The sequence below is a fragment of the Leuciscus leuciscus genome (assembly GCF_965113295.1).
Source record: "Leuciscus leuciscus genome assembly, chromosome: 5".
Taxonomy (NCBI): Eukaryota; Metazoa; Chordata; class Actinopteri; order Cypriniformes; family Leuciscidae; genus Leuciscus; species Leuciscus leuciscus.
Genome location: NC_138729.1, coordinates 14,636,510 through 14,664,483, shown reverse-complemented (window position 1 = coordinate 14,664,483; position 27,974 = coordinate 14,636,510). Strand labels below are relative to the sequence as shown.

Sequence of the window (27,974 nt, the reverse complement as noted above, 5' to 3'; positions counted from 1 at the left end):
GTTGCTAGGATATTTTGGGTGGTTGCTAGGGTCTTTTGGGTGGTTGCTAGGGTCTTTTGGGTGGTTGCTAGGCGGTTGCTAGGGTGTTCTGGGTGGTTGCTAGGGTCTTTTGGGTGGTTGCTAAGCGGTTGCTAGGGTGTTTTGGGTGGTTGCTAGGGTCTTTTGGGTGGTTGCTAGGCGGTTGCTAGGGTCTTTTGGGTGGTTGCTAGGGTGTTTTGGGTGGTTGCTAGGGTATTCTGGGTGGTTGCTAGGCGGTTGCTAGGGTCTTTTGGGTGGTTGCTAGGCGGTTGCTATGGTGTTCTGGGTGGTTGCTAGGGTGTTTTGGGTGGTTGCTAGGGTATTCTGGGTGGTTGCTAGGCGGTTGCTAGGGTGTTTTGGGTGGTTGCTAGGGTGTTTTGGGTGGTTGCTAGGGTATTCTGGGTGGTTGCTAGGCGGTTGCTAGGGTCTTTTGGGTGGTTGCTAGGGTCTTTTGGGTGGTTGCTAGGGTGTTCTGGGTGGTTGCTAGGCGGTTGCTAGGGTGTTATGGGTGGTTACTAGGATGTTTTGTGTGGTTGCTATGGTGTTGCTAGGGTATTTTGGGTGGTTGCTAGGGTGTTTTGGGTGGTTGCTAGGGTGTTCTGGGTGGTTGCTAGGCGGTTGCTAGGGTGTTTTGGGTGGTTGCTAGGGTCTTTTGGGTGGTTGCTAGGGTCTTTTGGGTGGTTGCTAGGGTGTTCTGGGTGGTTGCTAGGTGGTTGCTAGGGTGTTCTGGGTGGTTGCTATGGTATTCAGAGCGGTAGATAGATAGATACACACACACACACACACTCAGAGTTTAGAGTTTATAAGTGTATAAATTGATAAGTTTATAAGTGTACAAGTTTTTGAGTTTAGAGTTTATAAGTTTAAATGAGTTTAGAGTTCAGAGTTTATTAATTTATGAGTTTAAGAGTTCATAAGTCTATGAATTCATGAGTTTATTAGTTAATTAGTTATTAAATTTAAGTTAATTAGTTTATAAGTGTATGAGATTAGAGTTTATTAGTTTAAATGAGTTTCATTGGCTAATATATATAGAATGGCAGTTTGATTTAGTTTTCAAGGGATTTAGATTTGAATTTTTGTCGGTTGGTGAGTTTGAATTTTTTTAGAATGCCCAATGTTAAGTCAATGGGAGTTTTTCCGAGTTTTGATCGTCATTTGTAGGAAAACCGTAAGTCCGATCAGTCTGAAAAGATATAGCATAAAACTTCAGATCAGTTTGAGTGTCTGAGCCGAGTTTGGAGTATGTAGAGTTAAAGCTCTAGGGCGAGTTTGAGTCAACAGTTATTTACAGAAGAATAATAATAAGTTTAAATAGGATTTCAATATGTTGGCTTTCTCAAGCCAACTTAATAATAAGTTTAAATAGGATTTCAATATGTTGGCTTTCTCAAGCCAACTTAATAATATTAATAATAAGTTTAAATAGGATTTCAATATGTTGGCTTTCTCAAGCCAACTTAACTAGAATGTACATTTCCTGAAGAAAATGTGAAGTGGTGCTTGCAGTGGCAAAACTCGCCACTCGGTTGCTAGGATGTTGTACATGATTGCATACGAAACAACAACCATGTCTGTACGATGTTGTGGAGCTGAAATATGGCTTCTATATGTTGCAATATGGTTGCTTGGTGGCTCTAAACGGTTGCTAAGGTGTGGTTACATAGTTACCATGATGATATTTACAGACTGGTTTCCCAACCGAAACAAACAAGCACACCCCCATGTCTATACGATGTTCTGGTGCTGAGATATAGCTCATTCATGTGTTTGTACAGTTGCTAGGGTACTCCAAATGGTTGCTAAGGTTTGTTTATACAGTTTATGGGGTAATATTTAAAGAGTATTTGCAGGTCTGGGTCAAAAAATGCCCAACTCTGTGTTTTTACAATGTTTTGTTGCTGAGATATGGCTTGTAAAGGTTGTTCAATGGTTGCTAGGGGCCTGTAACTGGTTGCTAGGGCGTGGCTATGAAGTTGTTATGTCACTACTTATTGGCTGCTTGCTAGGATGAATCAAAAGAGCCCAACCCCAAGCCTCTATGACCTTCTGAGCCAAAGAAATGATTTTTCAACATTTGTGCCTATGTTAAGTCTATGGGACATTTTTCGGCAATTTTTTTGCCCGCCAGACGAACATCTTACACCCGATCGCTTATAAAAGTCATAGCACACCTCTCCTCAATAAACCGGTCGATTTGACACCTCATTCAGGGGTCTGTGACAAACGGTGTGGGGCGAGTTACACGCCGAAGTTTTGTCTAGGTGAATAGTAATCACAACACTAGAATGTACATTTCCTGAAGAAAATGTGAAGTGGTGCTTGCAGTGGCAAAATTCGCCACTCGGTTGCTACGGTGTTGTACATGATTTCATACGAGCCAACAACCATGTCTGTACGATGTTGTGGAGCTGAAATATGGCTTCTATATGTTGCAATATGGTTGCTAGGTAGCTTTAAACGGTTGTTAAGGTGTGGTTACACAGTTACCATGATGATATTTACAGACTGTTTTCCCAACCGAAACAAACAAGCACACCCCCATGTCTATACGATGTTCTGGTGCTGAGATATAGCTCATTCATGTGTTTGTATGGTTGCTAGGGTACGCCAAATGGTTGATAAGGTTTGTTTATACATTTTATGGGGTAATATTTAAAGAGTATTTGCAGGTCTGGGTCAAAAAATGCCCAACTCTGTGTTTTTATAATGTTTTGATGCTGAGATATGGCTTGTAAATGTTGTTCAATGGTTGCTAGGGGCCTGTAACTGGTTGCTAGAGCGTGGCTATGAAGTTGTTATGTCACTACTTATTGGCTGCTTGATAGGATGAATCAAAAGAGCCCAACACCAAGGCTCTATGACCTTCTGAGCCAAAGATATGATTTTGCAAATTTTGTGCCAATGTTAAGTCTATGGGACATTTTTCGGCAAATTTTTCGCCCGCCAGACGAACATCTTACACACGATCACTTATAAAAGTCATAGCACACCTCTCCTCAATAAACCAGTCGATTTGATACCTCATTCAGGGGTCTGTGACAAACGGTGTGGGGCGAGTTACGCGCCGAAGTTTTGTCTAGGTGAATAGTAATCACAACACTAGAATGTACATTTCCTGAAGAAAATGTGAAGTGGTGCTTGCAGTGGCAAAACTCGCCACCCGGTTGCTAGGGTGTTGTACATGATTGCATACGAGCCAACAACCATGTCTGTACGATGTTGTGGAGCTGAAATATGGCTTCTATATGTTGCAATATGGTTGCTAGGTAGCTTTAAACTGTTGCTAAGGTGTGGTTACACAGTGACCATGATGATATTTACAGATTGGTTTCCCAACCAAAACAAACAAACACATCCCCATGTCTATACGATGTTTTTGTGCTGAGATATAGCCCAATTATGTGTTTGTACGGTTGCTAGGGTACTCCAAATGGTTGCTAAGGTTTGTTTATACAGTTTATGGGTAATATTTAAAGAGTATTTGCAGGTCTGGGTCAAAAAATGCCCATCTCTGTGTTTGTACAATGTTTTGTTGCTGAGATATGGCTTGTAAATGTTGTTCAATGGTTGCTAGGGGCCTGTAACTGGTTGCTAGGGCGTGGCTATGAAGTTGTTATGTCACTACTTATTGGCTGCTTGATAGGACGAATCAAAAGAGCCCAACCCCAAGGCTCTATGACCTTCTGAGCCAAAGATATGATTTTGCAAATTTTGTGCCTATGTTAAGTCTATGGGACATTTTTCGGCAAGTTTTTTGCCCGCCAGACGAACATCGTACACCCGATCGCTTATAAAAGTCATAGCACACCTCTTCTCAATAAACCGGTCGATCTGACACCTCATTCAGGGGTCTGTGACAAACGGTGTGGGGCGAGTTACGCGCCGAAGTTTTGTCTAGGTGAATAGTAATCACAACACTAGAATGTACATTTCCTGAAGAAAATGTGAAGTGGTGCTTGCAGTGGCAAAACTCGCCTCTCGGTTGCTAGTGTGTGGTACATGATTGCATACGAACCAACAAACATGTCTGTACGATTTTGTGGAGCTGAAATATGGCTTCTATATGTTGCAATATGGTTGCTAGGTAGCTTTAAACGGTTGCTAAGGTGTGGTTACACAGTTACCATGATGATATTTACAGACTGGTTTCCCAACCGAAACAAACAAGCACACCCCCATGTCTATAAGATGTTCTGGTGCTGAGATATAGCTTATTCATGTGTTTGTACGGTTGCTAGGGTACTCCAAATGGTTGCTAAGGTTTGTTTATACAGTTTATGGGGTAATATTTAAAGAATATTTGCAGGTCTGGGTCAAAAAATGCCCAACTCTGTGTTTTTACGGTTTGTTACTGTGATATGGCTTATAAAGGTTGTTCAATGGTTGCTAGGGGCCTGTAACTGGTTGCTAGGGCGTGGCAATGAAGTTGTTATGTCACTACTTATTGGCTGCTTGATAGGACGAATCAAAAGAGCCCAACCCCAAGCCTCTATGACCTTCTGAGCCAAAGAAAAGATTTTTCAAATTTTGTGCCTATGTTAAGTCTATGGGACATTTTTCGGCAAATTTTTCACCCGCCAGACGAACATCTTACACTCGATCGCTTATAAAAGTCATAGCACACCTCTCCTCAATAAACCGGTCGATTTGACACCTCATTCAGGGGTCTGTGACAAACGGTGTGGGGCGAGTTACGCGCCAAAGTTTTGTCTAGGTGAATAGTAATCACAACACTAGAATGTACATTTCCTGAAGAAAATGTGAAGTGGTGCTTGCAGTGGCAAAACTCACCACTCGGTTGCTAGGGTGTTGTACATGATTGCATACGAGCCAACAACCATGTCTGTACGATGTTGTGGAGCTGAAATATGGCTTCTATATGTTTCAATATGGTTGCTAGGTGGCTCTAAACGGTTGCTATGGTGTGAATACACAGTAACCGTGGTGATATTTTACAGACTGTTTCCCAAACGAAACAAAAGAGCCAAACCCCATCTCTATACGATGTTCTGATGAAAAGACATGGGTCTTGATAAACGGTTGCTAGGGTACTCTGTTTGGTTGCTAGGGAGTGGTTTGGCAGCTGCCAATCATGAAACTCCAAAGGCTGCTTGTCAGTATGAATGATATAAACCAACTCCCATGCCTCTGTGACATTCAGAATGGAAGATATTCCTCTTTGGACTTTGGTTGCTAGGGTACTCTGTTTGGTTGCTATGGAGTTGCTTGGCAGCTGCCAATGATGAAACTGCAAAGGCTTCTTGTCACTATGAATGATATAAACCAACTCCCATGCCTCGGTGACATTCAGAATGGAAGATATCCCTCTTTTGATTTTGGTTGCTAGGGTACTCTGTTTGGTTGCTATGGAGTTGCTAGGCAGCTGCCAATGATGAAACTCCAAAGGCTTCTTGTCAGTATGAATGATACAAACCAACTCCCATGCCTCTGTGACATTCAGAATGGAAGATATCCCTCTTTGGATTTTGGTTGCTAGGGTACTCTGTTTGGTTGCTATGGAGTTGCTAGGCAGCTGCCAATGATGAAACTCCAAAGGCTTCTTGCCACTATGAATGATATAAACCAACTCCCATGCCTCTGTGACATTCAGAACGGAAGATATCCCTCTTTGGATTTTGGTTGCTAGGGTACTCGGTTTGGTTGCTAGGGAGTGGCTTAGCAGCTGCCAATCATGAAATTCCAAAGGCTGCTTGTCAGTATTAATTATATAAACCAACTCCCATGCCTCTGTGACATTCAGAATGGAAGATATCCCTCTTTGGATTTTGGTTGCTAGGGTACTCTGTTTGGTTGCTATGGAGTTGCTTGACAACTGCCAATGATTAAACTGCAAAGGCTTCTTGTCACTATGAATGATATAAACCAACTCCCATGCCTCTGTGACATTCAGAATGGAAGATATCCTTCTTTGGATTTTGGTTGCTAGGGTACTCTGTTTGGTTGCTAGGGTGTGGCTTGGCAGCTGCCAAACATGAAAGTCCAAAGGCTGCTTGTCAGTATGAATGATATAAACCAACTCCCATGCCTCTGTGACATACAGAATGGAAGATATCCCTCTCTGGATTTTGGTTTCTAGGGTACTCTATTTGGTTGCTAGGGAGTGGCTTGGCAGCTGCCAGTCATGAAACTCCAAAGGCTGCTTGTCAGTATGAATGATATAAACCAACTCCCATGCCTCTGTGACATTCAGAATGGAAGATATCCCTCTTTGGATTTTTGTTGCTAAGGTGCTCGACAATGGTTGCTAGGGATGGGCTAGGAAGTGTTGAGGTGATTCATGATTGGCTGTTTGCTGCCCCGAGTCAAATGAGACCACCCTCATGTTTCTATGACAATTCAGTCCAGAGATATCCCTTTGATCTCTTTCAATGGAAGTCTATGGAACTTGTTGCTAAGGTGCTCTAAATGGTTGCTAGGGCGTGGCTTGATAGCTTCACAATGATCCTGAGAGACTGATTGGTCGTCTGAGTAAAATGAGCCCGCCCCCTTGTCTCTATGACACTGTGATCCAGAGCTACGTTCAATACAAAAACCTTATGTAATTTACCATAGTAGGAAAAACACATGCTATGGTGTAGGACGGCCCATTTCATGGGCCGTCCTACACCATAGTAAGTCAATGGGAAACTTTGGGCAGCTCCTGCCCCCCAGGGGTGCAACTTTTACCCCATTGTGAGGTATGTTCTTACAGAGCCTGTCAGCCTCTTCAAATGTGGCAAATCACACGTTTCTGCGAAATCCTCACTCAGAGCTACGAGTCATCAAAGTTCGTCGCAATGTTAAGTCTATGGGATTTTTCGGCCGCTTTTTCGCCCCTGGGGCGAACACCGTACCCCCGATCGCTTATAAAAGTCATAGCACACCTCTCCTCAATACGCTGGTCGATTTGACACCTCATTCATGGGTCTGTGACAAACGGTGCGGGACGAGTTACGCGCCAAACTTTTGTCCAGAATAATAATAATAACTAGAATGTACATTTCCTGAAGAAAATGTGAAGTGGTGCTTGCAGTGGCAAAACTCGCCACCCGGTTGCTAGGGTGTTGTACATGATTGCATACGAGCCAACAACCATGTCTGTACGATGTTGTGGAGCTGAAATATGGCTTCTATATGTTGCAATATGGTTGCTAGGTAGCTTTAAACTGTTGCTAAGGTGTGGTTACACAGTGACCATGATGATATTTACAGATTGGTTTCCCAACCAAAACAAACAAACACATCCCCATGTCTATACGATGTTTTTGTGCTGAGATATAGCCCAATTATGTGTTTGTACGGTTGCTAGGGTACTCCAAATGGTTGCTAAGGTTTGTTTATACAGTTTATGGGTAATATTTAAAGAGTATTTGCAGGTCTGGGTCAAAAAATGCCCATCTCTGTGTTTGTACAATGTTTTGTTGCTGAGATATGGCTTGTAAATGTTGTTCAATGGTTGCTAGGGGCCTGTAACTGGTTGCTAGGGCGTGGCTATGAAGTTGTTATGTCACTACTTATTGGCTGCTTGATAGGACGAATCAAAAGAGCCCAACCCCAAGGCTCTATGACCTTCTGAGCCAAAGATATGATTTTGCAAATTTTGTGCCTATGTTAAGTCTATGGGACATTTTTCGGCAAGTTTTTTGCCCGCCAGACGAACATCGTACACCCGATCGCTTATAAAAGTCATAGCACACCTCTTCTCAATAAACCGGTCGATCTGACACCTCATTCAGGGGTCTGTGACAAACGGTGTGGGGCGAGTTACGCGCCGAAGTTTTGTCTAGGTGAATAGTAATCACAACACTAGAATGTACATTTCCTGAAGAAAATGTGAAGTGGTGCTTGCAGTGGCAAAACTCGCCTCTCGGTTGCTAGTGTGTGGTACATGATTGCATACGAACCAACAAACATGTCTGTACGATTTTGTGGAGCTGAAATATGGCTTCTATATGTTGCAATATGGTTGCTAGGTAGCTTTAAACGGTTGCTAAGGTGTGGTTACACAGTTACCATGATGATATTTACAGACTGGTTTCCCAACCGAAACAAACAAGCACACCCCCATGTCTATAAGATGTTCTGGTGCTGAGATATAGCTTATTCATGTGTTTGTACGGTTGCTAGGGTACTCCAAATGGTTGCTAAGGTTTGTTTATACAGTTTATGGGGTAATATTTAAAGAATATTTGCAGGTCTGGGTCAAAAAATGCCCAACTCTGTGTTTTTACGGTTTGTTACTGTGATATGGTTTATAAAGGTTGTTCAATGGTTGCTAGGGGCCTGTAACTGGTTGCTAGGGCGTGGCAATGAAGTTGTTATGTCACTACTTATTGGCTGCTTGATAGGACGAATCAAAAGAGCCCAACCCCAAGCCTCTATGACCTTCTGAGCCAAAGAAAAGATTTTTCAAATTTTGTGCCTATGTTAAGTCTATGGGACATTTTTCGGCAAATTTTTCACCCGCCAGACGAACATCTTACACTCGATCGCTTATAAAAGTCATAGCACACCTCTCCTCAATAAACCGGTCGATTTGACACCTCATTCAGGGGTCTGTGACAAACGGTGTGGGGCGAGTTACGCGCCAAAGTTTTGTCTAGGTGAATAGTAATCACAACACTAGAATGTACATTTCCTGAAGAAAATGTGAAGTGGTGCTTGCAGTGGCAAAACTCACCACTCGGTTGCTAGGGTGTTGTACATGATTGCATACGAGCCAACAACCATGTCTGTACGATGTTGTGGAGCTGAAATATGGCTTCTATATGTTTCAATATGGTTGCTAGGTGGCTCTAAACGGTTGCTATGGTGTGAATACACAGTAACCGTGGTGATATTTTACAGACTGTTTCCCAAACGAAACAAAAGAGCCAAACCCCATCTCTATACGATGTTCTGATGAAAAGACATGGGTCTTGATAAACGGTTGCTAGGGTACTCTGTTTGGTTGCTAGGGAGTGGTTTGGCAGCTGCCAATCATGAAACTCCAAAGGCTGCTTGTCAGTATGAATGATATAAACCAACTCCCATGCCTCTGTGACATTCAGAATGGAAGATATTCCTCTTTGGACTTTGGTTGCTAGGGTACTCTGTTTGGTTGCTATGGAGTTGCTTGGCAGCTGCCAATGATGAAACTGCAAAGGCTTCTTGTCACTATGAATGATATAAACCAACTCCCATGCCTCGGTGACATTCAGAATGGAAGATATCCCTCTTTTGATTTTGGTTGCTAGGGTACTCTGTTTGGTTGCTATGGAGTTGCTAGGCAGCTGCCAATGATGAAACTCCAAAGGCTTCTTGTCAGTATGAATGATACAAACCAACTCCCATGCCTCTGTGACATTCAGAATGGAAGATATCCCTCTTTGGATTTTGGTTGCTAGGGTACTCTGTTTGGTTGCTATGGAGTTGCTAGGCAGCTGCCAATGATGAAACTCCAAAGGCTTCTTGCCACTATGAATGATATAAACCAACTCCCATGCCTCTGTGACATTCAGAACGGAAGATATCCCTCTTTGGATTTTGGTTGCTAGGGTACTCGGTTTGGTTGCTAGGGAGTGGCTTAGCAGCTGCCAATCATGAAATTCCAAAGGCTGCTTGTCAGTATTAATTATATAAACCAACTCCCATGCCTCTGTGACATTCAGAATGGAAGATATCCCTCTTTGGATTTTGGTTGCTAGGGTACTCTGTTTGGTTGCTATGGAGTTGCTTGACAACTGCCAATGATTAAACTGCAAAGGCTTCTTGTCACTATGAATGATATAAACCAACTCCCATGCCTCTGTGACATTCAGAATGGAAGATATCCTTCTTTGGATTTTGGTTGCTAGGGTACTCTGTTTGGTTGCTAGGGTGTGGCTTGGCAGCTGCCAAACATGAAAGTCCAAAGGCTGCTTGTCAGTATGAATGATATAAACCAACTCCCATGCCTCTGTGACATACAGAATGGAAGATATCCCTCTCTGGATTTTGGTTTCTAGGGTACTCTATTTGGTTGCTAGGGAGTGGCTTGGCAGCTGCCAGTCATGAAACTCCAAAGGCTGCTTGTCAGTATGAATGATATAAACCAACTCCCATGCCTCTGTGACATTCAGAATGGAAGATATCCCTCTTTGGATTTTTGTTGCTAAGGTGCTCGACAATGGTTGCTAGGGATGGGCTAGGAAGTGTTGAGGTGATTCATGATTGGCTGTTTGCTGCCCCGAGTCAAATGAGACCACCCTCATGTTTCTATGACAATTCAGTCCAGAGATATCCCTTTGATCTCTTTCAATGGAAGTCTATGGAACTTGTTGCTAAGGTGCTCTAAATGGTTGCTAGGGCGTGGCTTGATAGCTTCACAATGATCCTGAGAGACTGATTGGTCGTCTGAGTAAAATGAGCCCGCCCCCTTGTCTCTATGACACTGTGATCCAGAGCTACGTTCAATACAAAAACCTTATGTAATTTACCATAGTAGGAAAAACACATGCTATGGTGTAGGACGGCCCATGAAATGGGCCGTCCTACACCATAGTAAGTCAATGGGAAACTTTGGGCAGCTCCTGCCCCCCAGGGGTGCAACTTTTACCCCATTGTGAGGTATGTTCTTACAGAGCCTGTCAGCCTCTTCAAATGTGGCAAATCACACGTTTCTGCGAAATCCTCACTCAGAGCTACGAGTCATCAAAGTTCGTCGCAATGTTAAGTCTATGGGATTTTTCGGCCGCTTTTTCGCCCCTGGGGCGAACACCGTACCCCCGATCGCTTATAAAAGTCATAGCACACCTCTCCTCAATACGCTGGTCGATTTGACACCTCATTCATGGGTCTGTGACAAACGGTGCGGGACGAGTTACGCGCCAAACTTTTGTCCAGAATAATAATAATAATAAGAATAATAATAAGTATGGAGGATAACAATAGTGTTGCTTTGAAAAGCACCACTAATAAGAATAATAACTAGAATGTACATTTCCTGAAGAAAATGTGAAGTGGTGCTTGCAGTGGCAAAACTCGCCACTGGGCAGATGCTAACACAATTAACATGTTGTGATACCATGATATACCACGTTTTAGCATTATTTACCACGATTTACCATGTTTCTAAGATGATTTACTACGATTTACCACATTCCAGCATGCTTTACTATGATTAACATGTTGTTAGAATAATGCTAGCATAATTAGCATGTTGTTAGCATGATGCTAGCATGATTAGCATGTTGCTAGCATGCTTTTAACAAGATGCTAACATGATTAGCATTTTGCTAGCATGTTTTTAGCTAGATGCTAACATGATTAGCATGTTGCTAGCATTATGCTAGCTTGATTAGCATGTTGCTAGCATAATGCTAGCTTTATTAGCATGTTGCTAGCATGTTGCTAGCTTGATTAGCATGATGCTAGCATGATGCTAGCTTGATTAGCATGTTGCTAGCATGATGCTAGCATGATTAGCATGTTGTTAGCATGATGCTAGCTTGATTAGCATTTTGCTAGCATGATGCTAGCATGATTAGCATGTTGCTAGCATGTTTTTAGCAAGATGCTGTTGCGAGGTGGTTGCTAGGGTGTTCTGGGTGGTTGCTAGGGCGTTGCTAGGTGTTTGCTAGGGTGTTCTGGGTGGTTGCTATGGTGTTGCTAGGCAGTTGCTATGGTATTCTGGGTGGATGCTAGGGCGTTGTTAGGCAGTTGCTAGGGTGTTCTGGGTGGTTTCTAGGCAGTTGCTAAGGTGTTCTGGGTGGTTGCTAGGCAGTTGCTAGGGTATTATTGGTGGTTGCTAGGCAGTTGCTAGGGTATTCTTGGTGGTTGCTAGGGCATTGCTAGGTGGTTGCTATGGTGTTGCTAGGCAGTTGCTATGGTATTCTGGGTGGATGCTAGGGCGTTGCTAGGCAGTTGCTAGGGTGTTCTGGGTGGTTGCTAGGCGTTCTGGGTGGTTACTAGGCAGTTGCTAGGTGTTCTGGGTTGTTGCTAGGCAGTTGCTATGGTGTTCTGGGTGGTTGCTAGAGTTTTTTGGTGGTTACTAGAGCATTTCTAGACGTTGCTAGGGTGTTCAGGGTGGTTGCTAAGGTATTTTTGGTAGTTGCTATGGTGTTACTAGGTGGTTGGTAGTTGTCAAATATGGTTACTATGGAGTTTTTATAGAGTTCTTAAAATCTTTAATAACGAGTTCCTTCAGTACGGCACTCGGCCTGCGGCCTCGTGCCTATGGCCGAATAGGCACAAGCATGGAGCAATATCGCAAGGCTACGAGTGATATTGCTTAAAAAAATGTAAAAACAAATTTTTTATATTATTTATTGGTTTAGGGTGGTTGCTAGGGAGCTCAGAGTGGTTGCTAGGGTGCTGTAACTGGTTGCTAGGGTGTGGCTATGAAGATTTTAGGCCATTACTTATTGGCTGCTTGATAATATAAATCCTCTGAGGGAGAGAGAGAGGGAGAGAAACGCAGGGGTGTCAGGCCCTTTGGAGTGGTGTGTGTGAAAACGGCAGTTGGGATTCAAATGTTTTTAGAACTCCCCATGTAAAGTCAATGGGACTTTTTTGGCCGCTTTTTCGTCCGCTGTGCAAACATCGTACACCCGATCGCTTAGAAAAGTCATAGCACACCTCTCCTCAATGAGCCGGTCGATTTGACACCTCACTCAGGGGTCTGTGACAAACGGTGCGGGGCAAGTTACGCGCCAAACTTTGTGTATAATAAGTATTAACAATAACAATAGTGTTGCTTTAAAAAAGCACCACTAACTAGAATGTACATTTCCTGAAGAAAATGTGAAGTGGTGCTTGCAGTGGCAAAACTCGCCACCCGGTTGCTAGGGTGTTGTACATGATTGCATACGAGCCAACAACCATGTCTGTACGATGTTGTGGAGCTGAAATATGGCTTCTATATGTTGCAATATGGTTGCTAGGTAGCTTTAAACTGTTGCTAAGGTGTGGTTACACAGTGACCATGATGATATTTACAGATTGGTTTCCCAACCAAAACAAACAAACACATCCCCATGTCTATACGATGTTTTTGTGCTGAGATATAGCCCAATTATGTGTTTGTACGGTTGCTAGGGTACTCCAAATGGTTGCTAAGGTTTGTTTATACAGTTTATGGGTAATATTTAAAGAGTATTTGCAGGTCTGGGTCAAAAAATGCCCATCTCTGTGTTTGTACAATGTTTTGTTGCTGAGATATGGCTTGTAAATGTTGTTCAATGGTTGCTAGGGACCTGTAACTGGTTGCTAGGGCGTGGCTATGAAGTTGTTATGTCACTACTTATTGGCTGCTTGATAGGACGAATCAAAAGAGCCCAACCCCAAGGCTCTATGACCTTCTGAGCCAAAGATATGATTTTGCAAATTTTGTGCCTATGTTAAGTCTATGGGACATTTTTCGGCAAGTTTTTTGCCCGCCAGACGAACATCGTACACCCGATCGCTTATAAAAGTCATAGCACACCTCTTCTCAATAAACCGGTCGATCTGACACCTCATTCAGGGGTCTGTGACAAACGGTGTGGGGCGAGTTACGCGCCGAAGTTTTGTCTAGGTGAATAGTAATCACAACACTAGAATGTACATTTCCTGAAGAAAATGTGAAGTGGTGCTTGCAGTGGCAAAACTCGCCTCTCGGTTGCTAGTGTGTGGTACATGATTGCATACGAACCAACAAACATGTCTGTACGATTTTGTGGAGCTGAAATATGGCTTCTATATGTTGCAATATGGTTGCTAGGTAGCTTTAAACGGTTGCTAAGGTGTGGTTACACAGTTACCATGATGATATTTACAGACTGGTTTCCCAACCGAAACAAACAAGCACACCCCCATGTCTATAAGATGTTCTGGTGCTGAGATATAGCTTATTCATGTGTTTGTACGGTTGCTAGGGTACTCCAAATGGTTGCTAAGGTTTGTTTATACAGTTTATGGGGTAATATTTAAAGAATATTTGCAGGTCTGGGTCAAAAAATGCCCAACTCTGTGTTTTTACGGTTTGTTACTGTGATATGGCTTATAAAGGTTGTTCAATGGTTGCTAGGGGCCTGTAACTGGTTGCTAGGGCGTGGCAATGAAGTTGTTATGTCACTACTTATTGGCTGCTTGATAGGACGAATCAAAAGAGCCCAACCCCAAGCCTCTATGACCTTCTGAGCCAAAGAAAAGATTTTTCAAATTTTGTGCCTATGTTAAGTCTATGGGACATTTTTCGGCAAATTTTTCACCCGCCAGACGAACATCTTACACTCGATCGCTTATAAAAGTCATAGCACACCTCTCCTCAATAAACCGGTCGATTTGACACCTCATTCAGGGGTCTGTGACAAACGGTGTGGGGCGAGTTACGCGCCAAAGTTTTGTCTAGGTGAATAGTAATCACAACACTAGAATGTACATTTCCTGAAGAAAATGTGAAGTGGTGCTTGCAGTGGCAAAACTCACCACTCGGTTGCTAGGGTGTTGTACATGATTGCATACGAGCCAACAACCATGTCTGTACGATGTTGTGGAGCTGAAATATGGCTTCTATATGTTTCAATATGGTTGCTAGGTGGCTCTAAACGGTTGCTATGGTGTGAATACACAGTAACCGTGGTGATATTTTACAGACTGTTTCCCAAACGAAACAAAAGAGCCAAACCCCATCTCTATACGATGTTCTGATGAAAAGACATGGGTCTTGATAAACGGTTGCTAGGGTACTCTGTTTGGTTGCTAGGGAGTGGTTTGGCAGCTGCCAATCATGAAACTCCAAAGGCTGCTTGTCAGTATGAATGATATAAACCAACTCCCATGCCTCTGTGACATTCAGAATGGAAGATATTCCTCTTTGGACTTTGGTTGCTAGGGTACTCTGTTTGGTTGCTATGGAGTTGCTTGGCAGCTGCCAATGATGAAACTGCAAAGGCTTCTTGTCACTATGAATGATATAAACCAACTCCCATGCCTCGGTGACATTCAGAATGGAAGATATCCCTCTTTTGATTTTGGTTGCTAGGGTACTCTGTTTGGTTGCTATGGAGTTGCTAGGCAGCTGCCAATGATGAAACTCCAAAGGCTTCTTGTCAGTATGAATGATACAAACCAACTCCCATGCCTCTGTGACATTCAGAATGGAAGATATCCCTCTTTGGATTTTGGTTGCTAGGGTACTCTGTTTGGTTGCTATGGAGTTGCTAGGCAGCTGCCAATGATGAAACTCCAAAGGCTTCTTGCCACTATGAATGATATAAACCAACTCCCATGCCTCTGTGACATTCAGAACGGAAGATATCCCTCTTTGGATTTTGGTTGCTAGGGTACTCGGTTTGGTTGCTAGGGAGTGGCTTAGCAGCTGCCAATCATGAAATTCCAAAGGCTGCTTGTCAGTATTAATTATATAAACCAACTCCCATGCCTCTGTGACATTCAGAATGGAAGATATCCCTCTTTGGATTTTGGTTGCTAGGGTACTCTGTTTGGTTGCTATGGAGTTGCTTGACAACTGCCAATGATTAAACTGCAAAGGCTTCTTGTCACTATGAATGATATAAACCAACTCCCATGCCTCTGTGACATTCAGAATGGAAGATATCCTTCTTTGGATTTTGGTTGCTAGGGTACTCTGTTTGGTTGCTAGGGTGTGGCTTGGCAGCTGCCAAACATGAAAGTCCAAAGGCTGCTTGTCAGTATGAATGATATAAACCAACTCCCATGCCTCTGTGACATACAGAATGGAAGATATCCCTCTCTGGATTTTGGTTTCTAGGGTACTCTATTTGGTTGCTAGGGAGTGGCTTGGCAGCTGCCAGTCATGAAACTCCAAAGGCTGCTTGTCAGTATGAATGATATAAACCAACTCCCATGCCTCTGTGACATTCAGAATGGAAGATATCCCTCTTTGGATTTTTGTTGCTAAGGTGCTCGACAATGGTTGCTAGGGATGGGCTAGGAAGTGTTGAGGTGATTCATGATTGGCTGTTTGCTGCCCCGAGTCAAATGAGACCACCCTCATGTTTCTATGACAATTCAGTCCAGAGATATCCCTTTGATCTCTTTCAATGGAAGTCTATGGAACTTGTTGCTAAGGTGCTCTAAATGGTTGCTAGGGCGTGGCTTGATAGCTTCACAATGATCCTGAGAGACTGATTGGTCGTCTGAGTAAAATGAGCCCGCCCCCTTGTCTCTATGACACTGTGATCCAGAGCTACGTTCAATACAAAAACCTTATGTAATTTACCATAGTAGGAAAAACACATGCTATGGTGTAGGACGGCCCATTTCATGGGCCGTCCTACACCATAGTAAGTCAATGGGAAACTTTGGGCAGCTCCTGCCCCCCAGGGGTGCAACTTTTACCCCATTGTGAGGTATGTTCTTACAGAGCCTGTCAGCCTCTTCAAATGTGGCAAATCACACGTTTCTGCGAAATCCTCACTCAGAGCTACGAGTCATCAAAGTTCGTCGCAATGTTAAGTCTATGGGATTTTTCGGCCGCTTTTTCGCCCCTGGGGCGAACACCGTACCCCCGATCGCTTATAAAAGTCATAGCACACCTCTCCTCAATACGCTGGTCGATTTGACACCTCATTCATGGGTCTGTGACAAACGGTGCGGGACGAGTTACGCGCCAAACTTTTGTCCAGAATAATAATAATAATAAGAATAATAATAAGTATGGAGGATAACAATAGTGTTGCTTTGAAAAGCACCACTAATAATAAAAATAAGAATAATAAGTATGAGTGACAATAACACTAGTGGTGCTTTGAAAAAGCACCACTAATAATAATAATAATAATAAGTTTAAATAGGATTTCAATATGTTGGCTCTCTCAAGCCAACTTAATAAGTTTAAATAGGATTTCAATATATTGGCTTTCTCAAGCCAACATAACTAGATGCGAAAGTTCGTCGAGACAAACTTTAAGTTGGCTTGAGAAAGTTTGGAGCAGAAAGTTTTTTGCTAGGCGGTTGCTAGGATGTTGCTATGGTGTTGCTAGGCTAGGGTATTTTGGGAGGTTGCTAGGGTGTTCTGGGTGGTTGCTAAGGTATTTTGGGTGGTTGCTAGGCTATTTTGGGTGGTTGCTAGGGTCTTTTGGGTGGTTGCTAGGTGGTTGCTAGGGTATTTTGGGTGGTTGCTATGGTATTCTGGGTGGTTGCTAGGGTCTTTTGGGTGGTTGCTAGGTGGTTGCTAGGGTGTTCTGGGTGGTTGCTAGGGTGTTTTGGGTGGTTGCTAGGGTATTCTGGGTGGTTGCTAGGGTGTTGCTAGGATATTTTGGGTGGTTGCTAGGGTGTTTTGGGTGGTTGCTGGGCGGTTGCTAGGGTATTTTGGGTGGTTGCTAGGGTATTCTGGGTGGTTGCTAGGCTATTTTGGGTGGTTGCTAGGGTCTTTTGGGTGGTTGCTAGGCGGTTGCTAGGGTATTTTGGGTGGTTGCTAGGGTCTTTTGGGTGGTTGCTAGGCGGTTGCTAGGGTTTTCTGGGTGGTTGCTAGGGTGTTTTGGGTGGTTGCTAGGGTATTCTGGGTGGTTGCTAGGCGGTTGCTAGGATATTTTGGGTGGTTGCTAGGGTCTTTTCGGTGGTTGCTAGGCGGTTGCTAGGGTATTTTGGGTGGTTGCTAGGCGGTTGTTAGGGTGTTCTGGGTGGTTGCTAGGGTGTTTTTGGTGGTTGCTAGGGTATTCTGGGTGGTTGCTAGGCGGTTGCTAGGATATTTTGGTTTGTTGCTAGGGTGTTCTGGGTGGTTGCTAGGGTGTTCTGGGTGGTTGCTAGGGTGTTTTTGGGTGGTTGCTAGGGTATTCTGGGTGGTTGCTAGGCGGTTGCTAGGGTCTTTTGGGTGGTTGCTATGGTATTCTGGGTGGTTGCTAGGGTCTTTTGGGTGGTTGCTAGGCGGTTGCTAGGGTGTTCTGGGTGGTTGCTAGGGTGTTTTGGGTGGTTGCTAGGGTATTCTGAGTGGTTGCTAGGCGGTTGCTAGGATATTTTGGGTGGTTGCTAGGGTGTTTTGGGTGGTTGCTAGGGTGTTCTGGGTGGTTGCTAGGCGGTTGCTAGGGTGTTATGGGTGGTTACTAGGATGTTTTGTGTGGTTGCTATGGTGTTGCTAGGGTATTTTGGGTGGTTGCTAGGGTGTTTTGGGTGGTTGCTAGGGTGTTCTGGGTGGTTGCTAGGTGGTTGCTAGGGTGTTATGGGTGGTTACTAGGATGTTTTGTGTGGTTGCTATGGTGTTGCTAGGGTATTTTGGGTGGTTGCTAGGGTCTTTTGGGTGGTTGCTAGGCGGTTGCTAGGGTGTTTTGGGTGGTTGCTAGGGTGTTCTGGGTGGTTGCTAGGATATTTTGGGTGGTTGCTAGGGTCTTTTGGGTGGTTGCTAGGGTGTTCTGGGTGGTTGCTAGGTGGTTGCTAGGGTGTTCTGGGTGGTTGCTATGGTATTCAGAGCGGTAGATAGATACACACACACACACACACACTCAGAGTTTATGAGTTTAGAGTTTATAAGTGTATAAATTGATGAGTTTATAAGTGTACAAGTTTTTGAGTTTAGAGTTTATAAGTTTAAATGAGTTTAGAGTTCAGAGTTTATTAATTTATGAGTTTAAGAGTTCATAAGTCTATGAATTCATGAGTTTATTAGTTAATTAGTTATTAAATTTAAGTTAATTAGTTTATAAGTGTATGAGATTAGAGTTTATTAGTTTAAATGAGTTTCATTGGCTAATATATATAGAATGGCAGTTTGAATTAGTCTTCAAGGGATTTAGATTTAAATTTTTGTCGGTTGGTGAGTTTGAATTTTTTTAGAATGCCCAATGTTAAGTCAATGGGAGTTTTTCCGAGTTTTGATCGTCATTTGTAGGAAAACCGTAAGTCCGATCAGTCTGAAAAGATATAGCATATAGCTGCAGATCAGTTTGAGTGTCTGAGCCGAGTTTGAAGTATGTAGAGTTAAAGCTCTAGGGCGAGTTTGAGTCAACAGTTTTAGTAAGAAGAATAATAATAACTAGATGCGAAAGTTCGTCGAGACAAACTTTATGTTGGCTTGAGAAAGTTTGGAGCAGAACGTTTTTTGCTAGGCGGTTGCTAGGATGTTGCTATGGTGTTGCTAGGGTATTTTGGGAGGTTGCTAGGGTGTTCTGGGTGGTTGCTAGGTGGTTGCTAGGGTGTCATGGGTGGTTGCTAGGGTCTTTTGGGTGATTGCTAGGGTCTTCTGGGTGGTTGCTAGGTGGTTGCTAGGGTCTTTTGGGTGGTTGCTAGGGTGTTCTGGGTGGTTGCTAGGCGGTTGCTAGGGTGTTATGGGTGGTTGCTAGGGTGTTTTGGGTGGTTGCTAGGGTCTTTTGGGTGGTTGCTAGGTGGTTGCTAGGGTCTTTTGGGTGGTTGCTAGGCGGTTGCTAGGGTGTTCTGGGTGGTTGCTAGGGTGTTTTGGGTGGTTGCTAGGGTATTCTGGGTGGTTGCTAGGGTCTTTTGGGTGGTTGCTAGGGTCTTTTGGGTGGTTGCTAGGGTCTTTTGGGTGGTTGCTAGGCGGTTGCTAGGGTATTCTGGGTGGTTGCTAGGGTCTTTTGGGTGGTTGCTAGGCGGTTGCTAGGGTCTTTTGGGTGGTTGCTAGGGTATTCTGGGTGGTTGCTAGGCGGTTGCTAGGGTCTTTTGGGTGGTTGCTAGGCGGTTGCTATGGTGTTCTGGGTGGTTGCTAGGGTGTTTTGGGTGGTTGCTAGGGTATTCTGGGTGGTTGCTAGGCGGTTGCTAGGGTGTTTTGGGTGGTTTCTAGGGTATTCTGGGTGGTTGCTAGGCGGTTGCTAGGGTCTTTTGGGTGGTTGCTAGGGTCTGTTGGGTGGTTGCTAGGGTATTCTGGGTGGTTGCTAGGGTCTTTTGGGTGGTTGCTAGGGTGTTCTGGGTGGTTGCTAGGCGGTTGCTAGGGTGTTATGGGTGGTTACTAGGATGTTTTGTGTGGTTGCTATGGTGTTGCTAGGGTCTTTTGGGTGGTTGCTAGGGTCTTTTGGGTGGTTGCTAGGCGGTTGCTAGGGTATTTTGGGTGGTTGCTAGGGTCTTTTGGGTGGTTGCTAGGGTCTTTTGGGTGGTTGCTAGGCGGTTGCTAGGGTATTTTGGGTGGTTGCTAGGGTCTTTTGGGTGGTTGCTAGGCGGTTGCTAGGGTGTTCTGGGTGGTTGCTAGGGTGTTTTGGGTGGTTGCTAGGGTATTATGGGTGGTTGCTAGGGTGTTTTGGGTGGTTGCTAGGTAGTTCTGGGTGGTTGCTAGGCGGTTGCTAGGGTGTTATGGGTGGTTACTAGGATGTTTTGTGTGGTTGCTATGGTGTTGCTAGGGTATTTTGGGTGGTTGCTAGGGTGTTTTGGGTGGTTGCTAGGGTCTTTTGGGTGGTTGCTAGGCGGTTGCTAGGGTGTTTTGGGTGGTTGCTAGGGTCTTTTGGGTGGTTGCTAGGATATTTTGGGTGGTTGCTAGGGTCTTTTGGGTGGTTGCTAGGTGGTTGCTAGGGTGTTCTGGGTGGTTGCTATGGTATTCAGAGCGGTAGATAGATAGATACACACACACACACACACACACACACACACACACACACACACACTCACTCAGACACACACACTCACTCAGACACACACACACACACACACACACACACACACTCAGACACACTCAGACACACACACACACACACACACACACACACACACACTCACTCAGACACACACACACACACACACACACACACACACACACACACACACACACACACACACACACACACACACTCACTCACTCAGACACACACACACACACACACACACACACACTCAGAGTTTATGAGTTTAGAGTTTATAAGTGTATAAATTGATGAGTTTATAAGTGTACACGTTTTTGAGTTTAGAGTTTATAAGTTTAAATGAGTTTAGAGTTCAGAGTTTATTAATTTATGAGTTTAAGAGTTCATAAGTCTATGAATTCATGAGTTTATTAGTTAATTAGTTATTAAATTTAAGTTAATTAGTTTATAAGTGTATGAAATTAGAGTTTATTAGTTTAAATGAGTTTCATTGGCTAATATATATAGAATGGCAGTTTGATTTAGTTTTCAAGGGATTTAGATTTGAATTTTTGTCGGTTGGTGAGTTTGAATTTCTTTAGAATGCCCAATGTTAAGTCAATGGGAGTTTTTCCGAGTTTTGATCGTCATTTGTAGGAAAACCGTAAGTCCGATCAGTCTGAAAAGATATAGCATAAAACTTCAGATCAGTTTGAGTGTCTGAGCCGAGTTTGGAGTATGTAGAGTTAAAGCTCTAGGGCGAGTTTGAGTCAATAGTTTTGTACAGAAGAATAATAATAATAACTAGATGCGAAAGTTCGTCGAGACAAACTTTAAGTTGGCTTGAGAAAGTTTGGACCAGAACGTTTTTTGCTAGGCGGTTGCTAGGATGTTATGGGTGGTTGCTATGGTGTTGCTAGGATATTTTGGGAGGTTGCTAGGGTGTTCTGGGTGGTTGCTAGGGTCTTTTGGGTGGTTGCTAGGGTATTTTGGGTGGTTGCTAGGGTGTTTTGGGTGGTTGCTAGGGTATTCTGGGTGGTTGCTAGGCGGTTGCTAGGATATTTTGGGTGGTTGCTAGGGTCTTTTGGGTGGTTGCTAGGCGGTTGCTAGGGTGTTATGGGTGGTTGCTAGGGTGTTTTGGGTGGTTGCTAGGGTATTCTGGGTGGTTGCTATGCGGTTGCTAGGATATTTAGGGTGGTTGCTAGGGTCTTTTGGGTGGTTGCTAGGCGGTTGCTAGGGTATTTTGGGTGGTTGCTAAGGTATTTTGGGGTGGTTGCTAGGGTCTTTTGGGTGGTTGCTAGGGTCTTTTGGGTGGTTGCTAGGCGGTTGCTAGGGTGTTCTGGGTGGTTGCTAGGGTGTTTTGGGTGGTTGCTAGGGTGTTCTGGGTGGTTGCTAGGCGGTTGCTAGGGTGTTATGGGTGGTTACTAGGATGTTTTGTGTGGTTGCTATGGTGTTGCTAGGGTATTTTGGGTGGTTGCTAGGGTCTTTTGGGTGGTTGCTAGGGTCTTTTGGGTGGTTGCTAGGTTGTTTTGGGTGGTTGCTAGGGTCTTTTGGGTGGTTGCTATGGTGTTGCTAGGGTATTTTGGGTGGTTGCTAGGGTCTTTTGGGTGGTTGCAAGGCGGTTGCTAGGGTGTTCTGGGTGGTTGCTAGGCGGTTGCTAGGGTGTTATGGGTGGTTACTAGGATGTTTTGTGTGGTTGCTATGGTGTTGCTAGGGTATTTTGGGTGGTTGCTAGGGTGTTTTGGGTGGTTGCTAGGGTCTTTTGGGTGGTTGCTAGGCGGTTGCTAGGGTGTTCTGGGTGGTTGCTAGGGTGTTTTGGGTGGTTGCTAGGGTATTATGGGTGGTTGCTAGGCGGTTGCTAGGATATTTTGGGTGGTTGCTAGGGTGTTTTGGGTGGTTGCTAGGGTGTTCTGGGTGGTTGCTAGGCGGTTGCTAGGGTGTTATGTGTGGTTACTAGGATGTTTTGTGTGGTTGCTATGGTGTTGCTAGGGTATTTTGGGTGGTTGCTAGGGTGTTTTGGGTGGTTGCTAGGGTCTTTTGGGTGGTTGCTAGGCGGTTGCTAGGGTGTTTTGGGTGGTTGCTAGGGTGTTTTGGGTGGTTGCTAGGGTATTTTGGGTGGTTGCTAGGTGGTTGCTAGGGTGTTCTGGGTGGTTGCTAGGGTGTTTTGGGTGGTTGCTAGGGTGTTTTGGGTGGTTGCTAGGGTATTCTGGGTGGTTGCTAGGCGGTTGCTAGAATATTTTGGGTGGTTGCTAGGGTCTTTTGGGTGGTTGCTAGGCGGTTGCTAGGGTGTTCTGGGTGGTTGCTAGGGTGTTTTGGGTGGTTGCTAGGGTATTCTGGGTGTTTGCTATGCGGTTGCTAGGATATTTAGGGTGGTTGCTAGGGTCTTTTGGGTTGTTGCTAGGCGGTTGCTAGGGTATTTTGGGTGGTTGCTAGGGTATTCTGGGTGGTTGCTAGGCTATTTTGGGTGGTTTCTAGGGTCTTTTGGGTGGTTGCTAGGCGGTTGCTAGGGTGTTTTGGGTGGTTACTAGGATGTTTTGTGTGGTTGCTATGGTGTTGCTAGGGTATTTTGGGTGGTTGCTAGGGTCTTTTGGGTGGTTGCTAGGCGGTTGCTAGGGTGTTTTGGGTGGTTGCTAGGGTGTTTTGGGTGGTTGCTATGGTCTTTTGGGTGGTTGCTAGGCGGTTGCTAGGGTGTTTTGGGTGGTTGCTAGGGTCTTTTGGGTGGTTGCTAGGATATTTTGGGTGGTTGCTAGGGTCTTTTGGGTGGTTGCTAGGGTGTTCTGGGTGGTTGCTAGGTGGTTGCTAGGGTGTTCTGGGTGGTTGCTATGGTATTCAGAGCGGTAGATAGATAGATACACACACACACACACACACACACACACACACACTCAGAGTTTATGAGTTTAGAGTTTATAAGTGTATAAATTGATGAGTTTATAAGTGTACAAGTTTTTGAGTTTAGAGTTTATAAGTTTAAATGAGTTTAGAGTTCAGAGTTTATTAATTTATGAGTTTAAGAGTTCATAAGTCTATGAATTCATGAGTTTATTAGTTAATTAGTTATTCAATTTAAGTTAATTAGTTTATAAGTGTATGAAATTAGAGTTTATTAGTTTAAATGAGTTTCATTGGCTAATATATATAGAATGGCAGTTTGATTTAGTTTTCAAGGGATTTAGATTTGAATTTTTGTCGGTTGGTGAGTTTGAATTTTTTTAGAATGCCCAATGTTAAGTCAATGGGACTTTTTCCGAGTTTTGATCGTCATTTGTAGGAAAACCGTAAGTCCGATCAGTCTGAAAAGATATAGCATAAAACTTCAGATCAGTTTGAGTGTCTGAGCCGAGTTTGGAGTATGTAGAGTTAAAGCTCTAGGGCGAGTTTGAGTCAATAGTTTCCACAGAAGAATAATAATAATATTAATAATAAGTTTAAATAGGATTTCAATATGTTGGCTTTCTCAAGCCAACTTAATAAGTTTAAATAGGATTTCAATATATTGGCTTTCTCAAGCCAACATAACTAGATGCGAAAGTTCGTCGAGACAAACTTTAAGTTGGCTTGAGAAAGTTTGGACCGGAAAGTTTTTTGCTAGGCGGTTGCTAGGATGTTATGGGTGGTTGCTATGATGTTGCTAGGGTATTTAGGGCGGTTGCTCAGGTGTTCTGGGTGGTTGCTATGGTATTCTGGGTGGTTGCTAGGATATTCTGGGTGGTTGCTAGGCGGTTGCTAGGATATTTTGGGTGGTTGCTAGGGTCTTTTGGGTGGTTGCTAGGGTGTTCTGGGTGGTTGCTAGGGTGTTTTGGGTGGTTGCTAGGGCATTCTGGGTGGTTGCTATGCGGTTGCTAGGATATTTAGGGTGGTTGCTAGGGTCTTTTGGGTGGTTGCTAGGCGGTTGCTAGGGTATTTTGGGTGGTTGCTAGGCGGTTGCTAGGGTGTTCTGGGTGGTTGCTAGGGGATTTTTGGGTGGTTGCTAGGTGGTTGCTAGGGTCTTTTGGGTGGTTGCTAGGCGGTTGCTAGGGTGTTCTGGGTGGTTGCTAGGGTGTTTTGGGTGGTTGCTAGGGTATTCTGGGTGGTTGCTAGGATATTTTGGGTGGTTGCTAGGGTCTTTTGGGTGGTTGCTAGGCGGTTGCTAGGGTGTTCTGGGTGGTTGCTAGGGTGTTTTGGGTGGTTGCTAGGGCATTCTGGGTGGTTGCTATGCGGTTGCTAGGATATTTAGGGTGGTTGCTAGGGTCTTTTGGGTGGTTGCTAGGCGGTTGCTAGGGTATTTTGGGTGGTTGCTAGGCGGTTGCTAGGGTGTTCTGGGTGGTTGCTAGGGGATTTTTGGGTGGTTGCTAGGTGGTTGCTAGGGTCTTTTTGGTGGTTTCTAGGCGGTTGCTAGGGTGTTCTGGGTGGTTGCTAGGGTGTTTTGGGTGGTTGCTAGGGTATTCTGGGTGGTTGCTAGGATATTTTGGGTGGTTGCTAGGGTCTTTTGGGTGGTTGCTAGGGTCTTTTGGGTGGTTGCTAGGTGGTTGCTAGGGTGTTCTGGGTGGTTGCTAGGGTCTTTTGGGTGGTTGCTAGGCGGTTGCTAGGGTGTTTTGGGTGGTTGCTAGGGTCTTTTGGGTGGTTGCTAGGCGGTTGCTAGGGTCTTTTGGGTGGTTGCTAGGGTGTTTTGGGTGGTTGCTAGGGTATTCTGGGTGGTTGCTAGGCGGTTGCTAGGGTCTTTTGGGTGGTTGCTAGGCGGTTGCTATGGTGTTCTGGGTGGTTGCTAGGGTGTTTTGGGTGGTTGCTAGGCGGTTGCTAGGGTGTTTTGGGTGGTTGCTAGGGTGTTTTGGGTGGTTGCTAGGGTATTCTGGGTGGTTGCTAGGCGGTTGCTAGGGTCTTTTGGGTGGTTGCTAGGGTCTTTTGGGTGGTTGCTAGGGTGTTCTGGGTGGTTGCTAGGCGGTTGCTAGGGTGTTATGGGTGGTTACTAGGATGTTTTGTGTGGTTGCTATGGTGTTGCTAGGGTATTTTGGGTGGTTGCTAGGGTGTTTTGGGTGGTTGCTAGGGTGTTCTGGGTGGTTGCTAGGCGGTTGCTAGGGTGTTTTGGGTGGTTGCTAGGGTCTTTTGGGTGGTTGCTAGGGTGTTCTGGGTGGTTGCTATGGTATTCAGAGCGGTAGATAGATAGATACACACACACACACACACACACACACACTCAGAGTTTAGAGTTTATAAGTGTATAAATTGATAAGTTTATAAGTGTACAAGTTTTTGAGTTTAGAGTTTATAAGTTTAAATGAGTTTAGAGTTCAGAGTTTATTAATTTATGAGTTTAAGAGTTCATAAGTCTATGAATTCATGAGTTTATTAGTTAATTAGTTATTAAATTTAAGTTAATTAGTTTATAAGTGTATGAGATTAGAGTTTATTAGTTTAAATGAGTTTCATTGGCTAATATATATAGAATGGCAGTTTGATTTAGTTTTCAAGGGATTTAGATTTGAATTTTTGTCGGTTGGTGAGTTTGAATTTTTTTAGAATGCCCAATGTTAAGTCAATGGGAGTTTTTCCGAGTTTTGATCGTCATTTGTAGGAAAACCGTAAGTCCGATCAGTCTGAAAAGATATAGCATAAAACTTCAGATCAGTTTGAGTGTCTGAGCCGAGTTTGGAGTATATAGAGTTAAAGCTCTAGGGCGAGTTTGAGTCAACAGTTATTTACAGAAGAATAATAATAATAAGTTTAAATAGGATTTCAATATGTTGGCTTTCTCAAGCCAACTTAATAAGTTTAAATAGGATTTCAATATGTTGGCTTTCTCAAGCCAACTTAATAATAAGTTTAAGTACAATATCAGTAAGTTGGCTTTCTCAGCCAACTTAATAAACTGCACATAATGTAAAAATGCACATAATGAAATAAGTATTACAGTATTATTGAAATAAAATGTTCATGATGTAATAATTTTCTCAAAATGTAATAAAATCTTGAGCTCATAATGTAATATCAATTTTTACATTTTGAGAAATGTATTACATTAAAAACTTACCAAAACATATCATATTTTCATTACTGTAATAGCTTTTAAACATAAAAATATTAGTATTCCCTTACAATACATTGAAGAAAAATCTAAATCCAATCTTAAACCTGCAAAATGCAACATTTAAATATTCATGCAATTAATATTACATATATATTAATTTAACAAAAAACATTGGTATTCCGTTTTAAAAGCTATTACAGTAATGAAAATATGATACTGTATGTTTTGGTAAGTTTCTAATGTAATACATTTCTCAAAATGTAAAAATTGCTCAAGATTTTATTACGTTTTGAGAAAATCATTACAGTATAAACATTTTATTACCATTATGAGTTGCTACAAGAATAAATAAATATATATATATATATATATATAGTGTAATAGTGCGCTTTGAGTACCCAGAAAAGCGCTATAGAAATGTAACAAAGTATTATTATAATTATAAAATATTATATCTTTTTAACATTTCTTTTTAAATAACAGATTTTTACTATTTAATTATTCATAGTTATATATACGTATGCTTATAAGAATTATAAATATGAGAATATTTTGCGTATACTCAGTGAATAATATGTTATCTGTATAATTTTGTATTTACCTCATTCATTTCAGTACAGTACAGTATAGGCTACTTTGGAACAGAATATAATATATACTGATATTACATTTGCAGAACAAAACTTACAGCAATGCGGGCAGAATCCACCACACGAGCAGCATTTCTGTGTTTTTTTGTGCTGGACTTCCATGCACTCTCCTCAATATACTTTTGTTTGTTTTTAACTCTCTGTTTGAGGGTTAAACTAGCAAAACAGGTTTTACATGTTTTGCGGCTGGCATTGTTGAGTGCCTGGCAGTGGGGACATGGTTTCTGTTTTGGTTTTGTCATTTTGCTCTAAAAGAAGAAGAAAAAAAACAAAACAACAACAACAATGCAATGCAAACAAAGCAAGTGCAGGCAACTGCTACAATTAGAGTTTTCTACCTGAGTTTTCTGTTTGGAAGCTACAGAATACTGTATAGTAGAAGGTGTAGTGGTGTGGACAGAAAATTAGATAGTAATTAGATAATATTTATTTGAATGTATGACAGAATGTAGATAATGTGAAAGAAATACTTTTAATGAAAATCCATTCAAATTAGTTAGCCTATTTTTTTTACTTATCATTACAGTATGTGTATTAATGCAAATACCATATAAGCACATATAAGTCACATATTATTTCTAACAAATGTAACGTTACATATGCATACACTTGTAGAAATGATATACTGTATGTTTGTGCATGGACCAATTCGATATTCTATGTAAGTCGATATTCTATGTAAAAAAAAGTTAACCATCCATTATTTAATTCGTCTATTATGACAGTCTAACACAAATCCTAGGTCATAAAGTATCTGATAAACCCCATATTATAAAGTATTAGCTAACATGCTAATGAACGTAGGCCTATTGGTAACCA

At 43.0% G+C, this 27,974-nt stretch overlaps 1 protein-coding gene across 1 annotated transcript in view; it reads right to left on the bottom strand.

Moving 5' to 3' along the window:
• LOC309499905 (uncharacterized protein) overlaps window positions 1-27,587 on the bottom strand; it is a 42,425-nt gene extending 14,838 nt beyond the window's left edge. Inside the window, exon 1 of the mRNA XM_082171435.1 lies at window positions 27,194-27,587. Within this exon, the coding sequence (XP_082027561.1) occupies window positions 27,194-27,397 (204 nt within the window). The 5' untranslated portion in view covers window positions 27,398-27,587. The remainder of the gene's footprint in view (window positions 1-27,193) is intronic.
• Window positions 27,588-27,974: the final 387 nt, after the last annotated feature.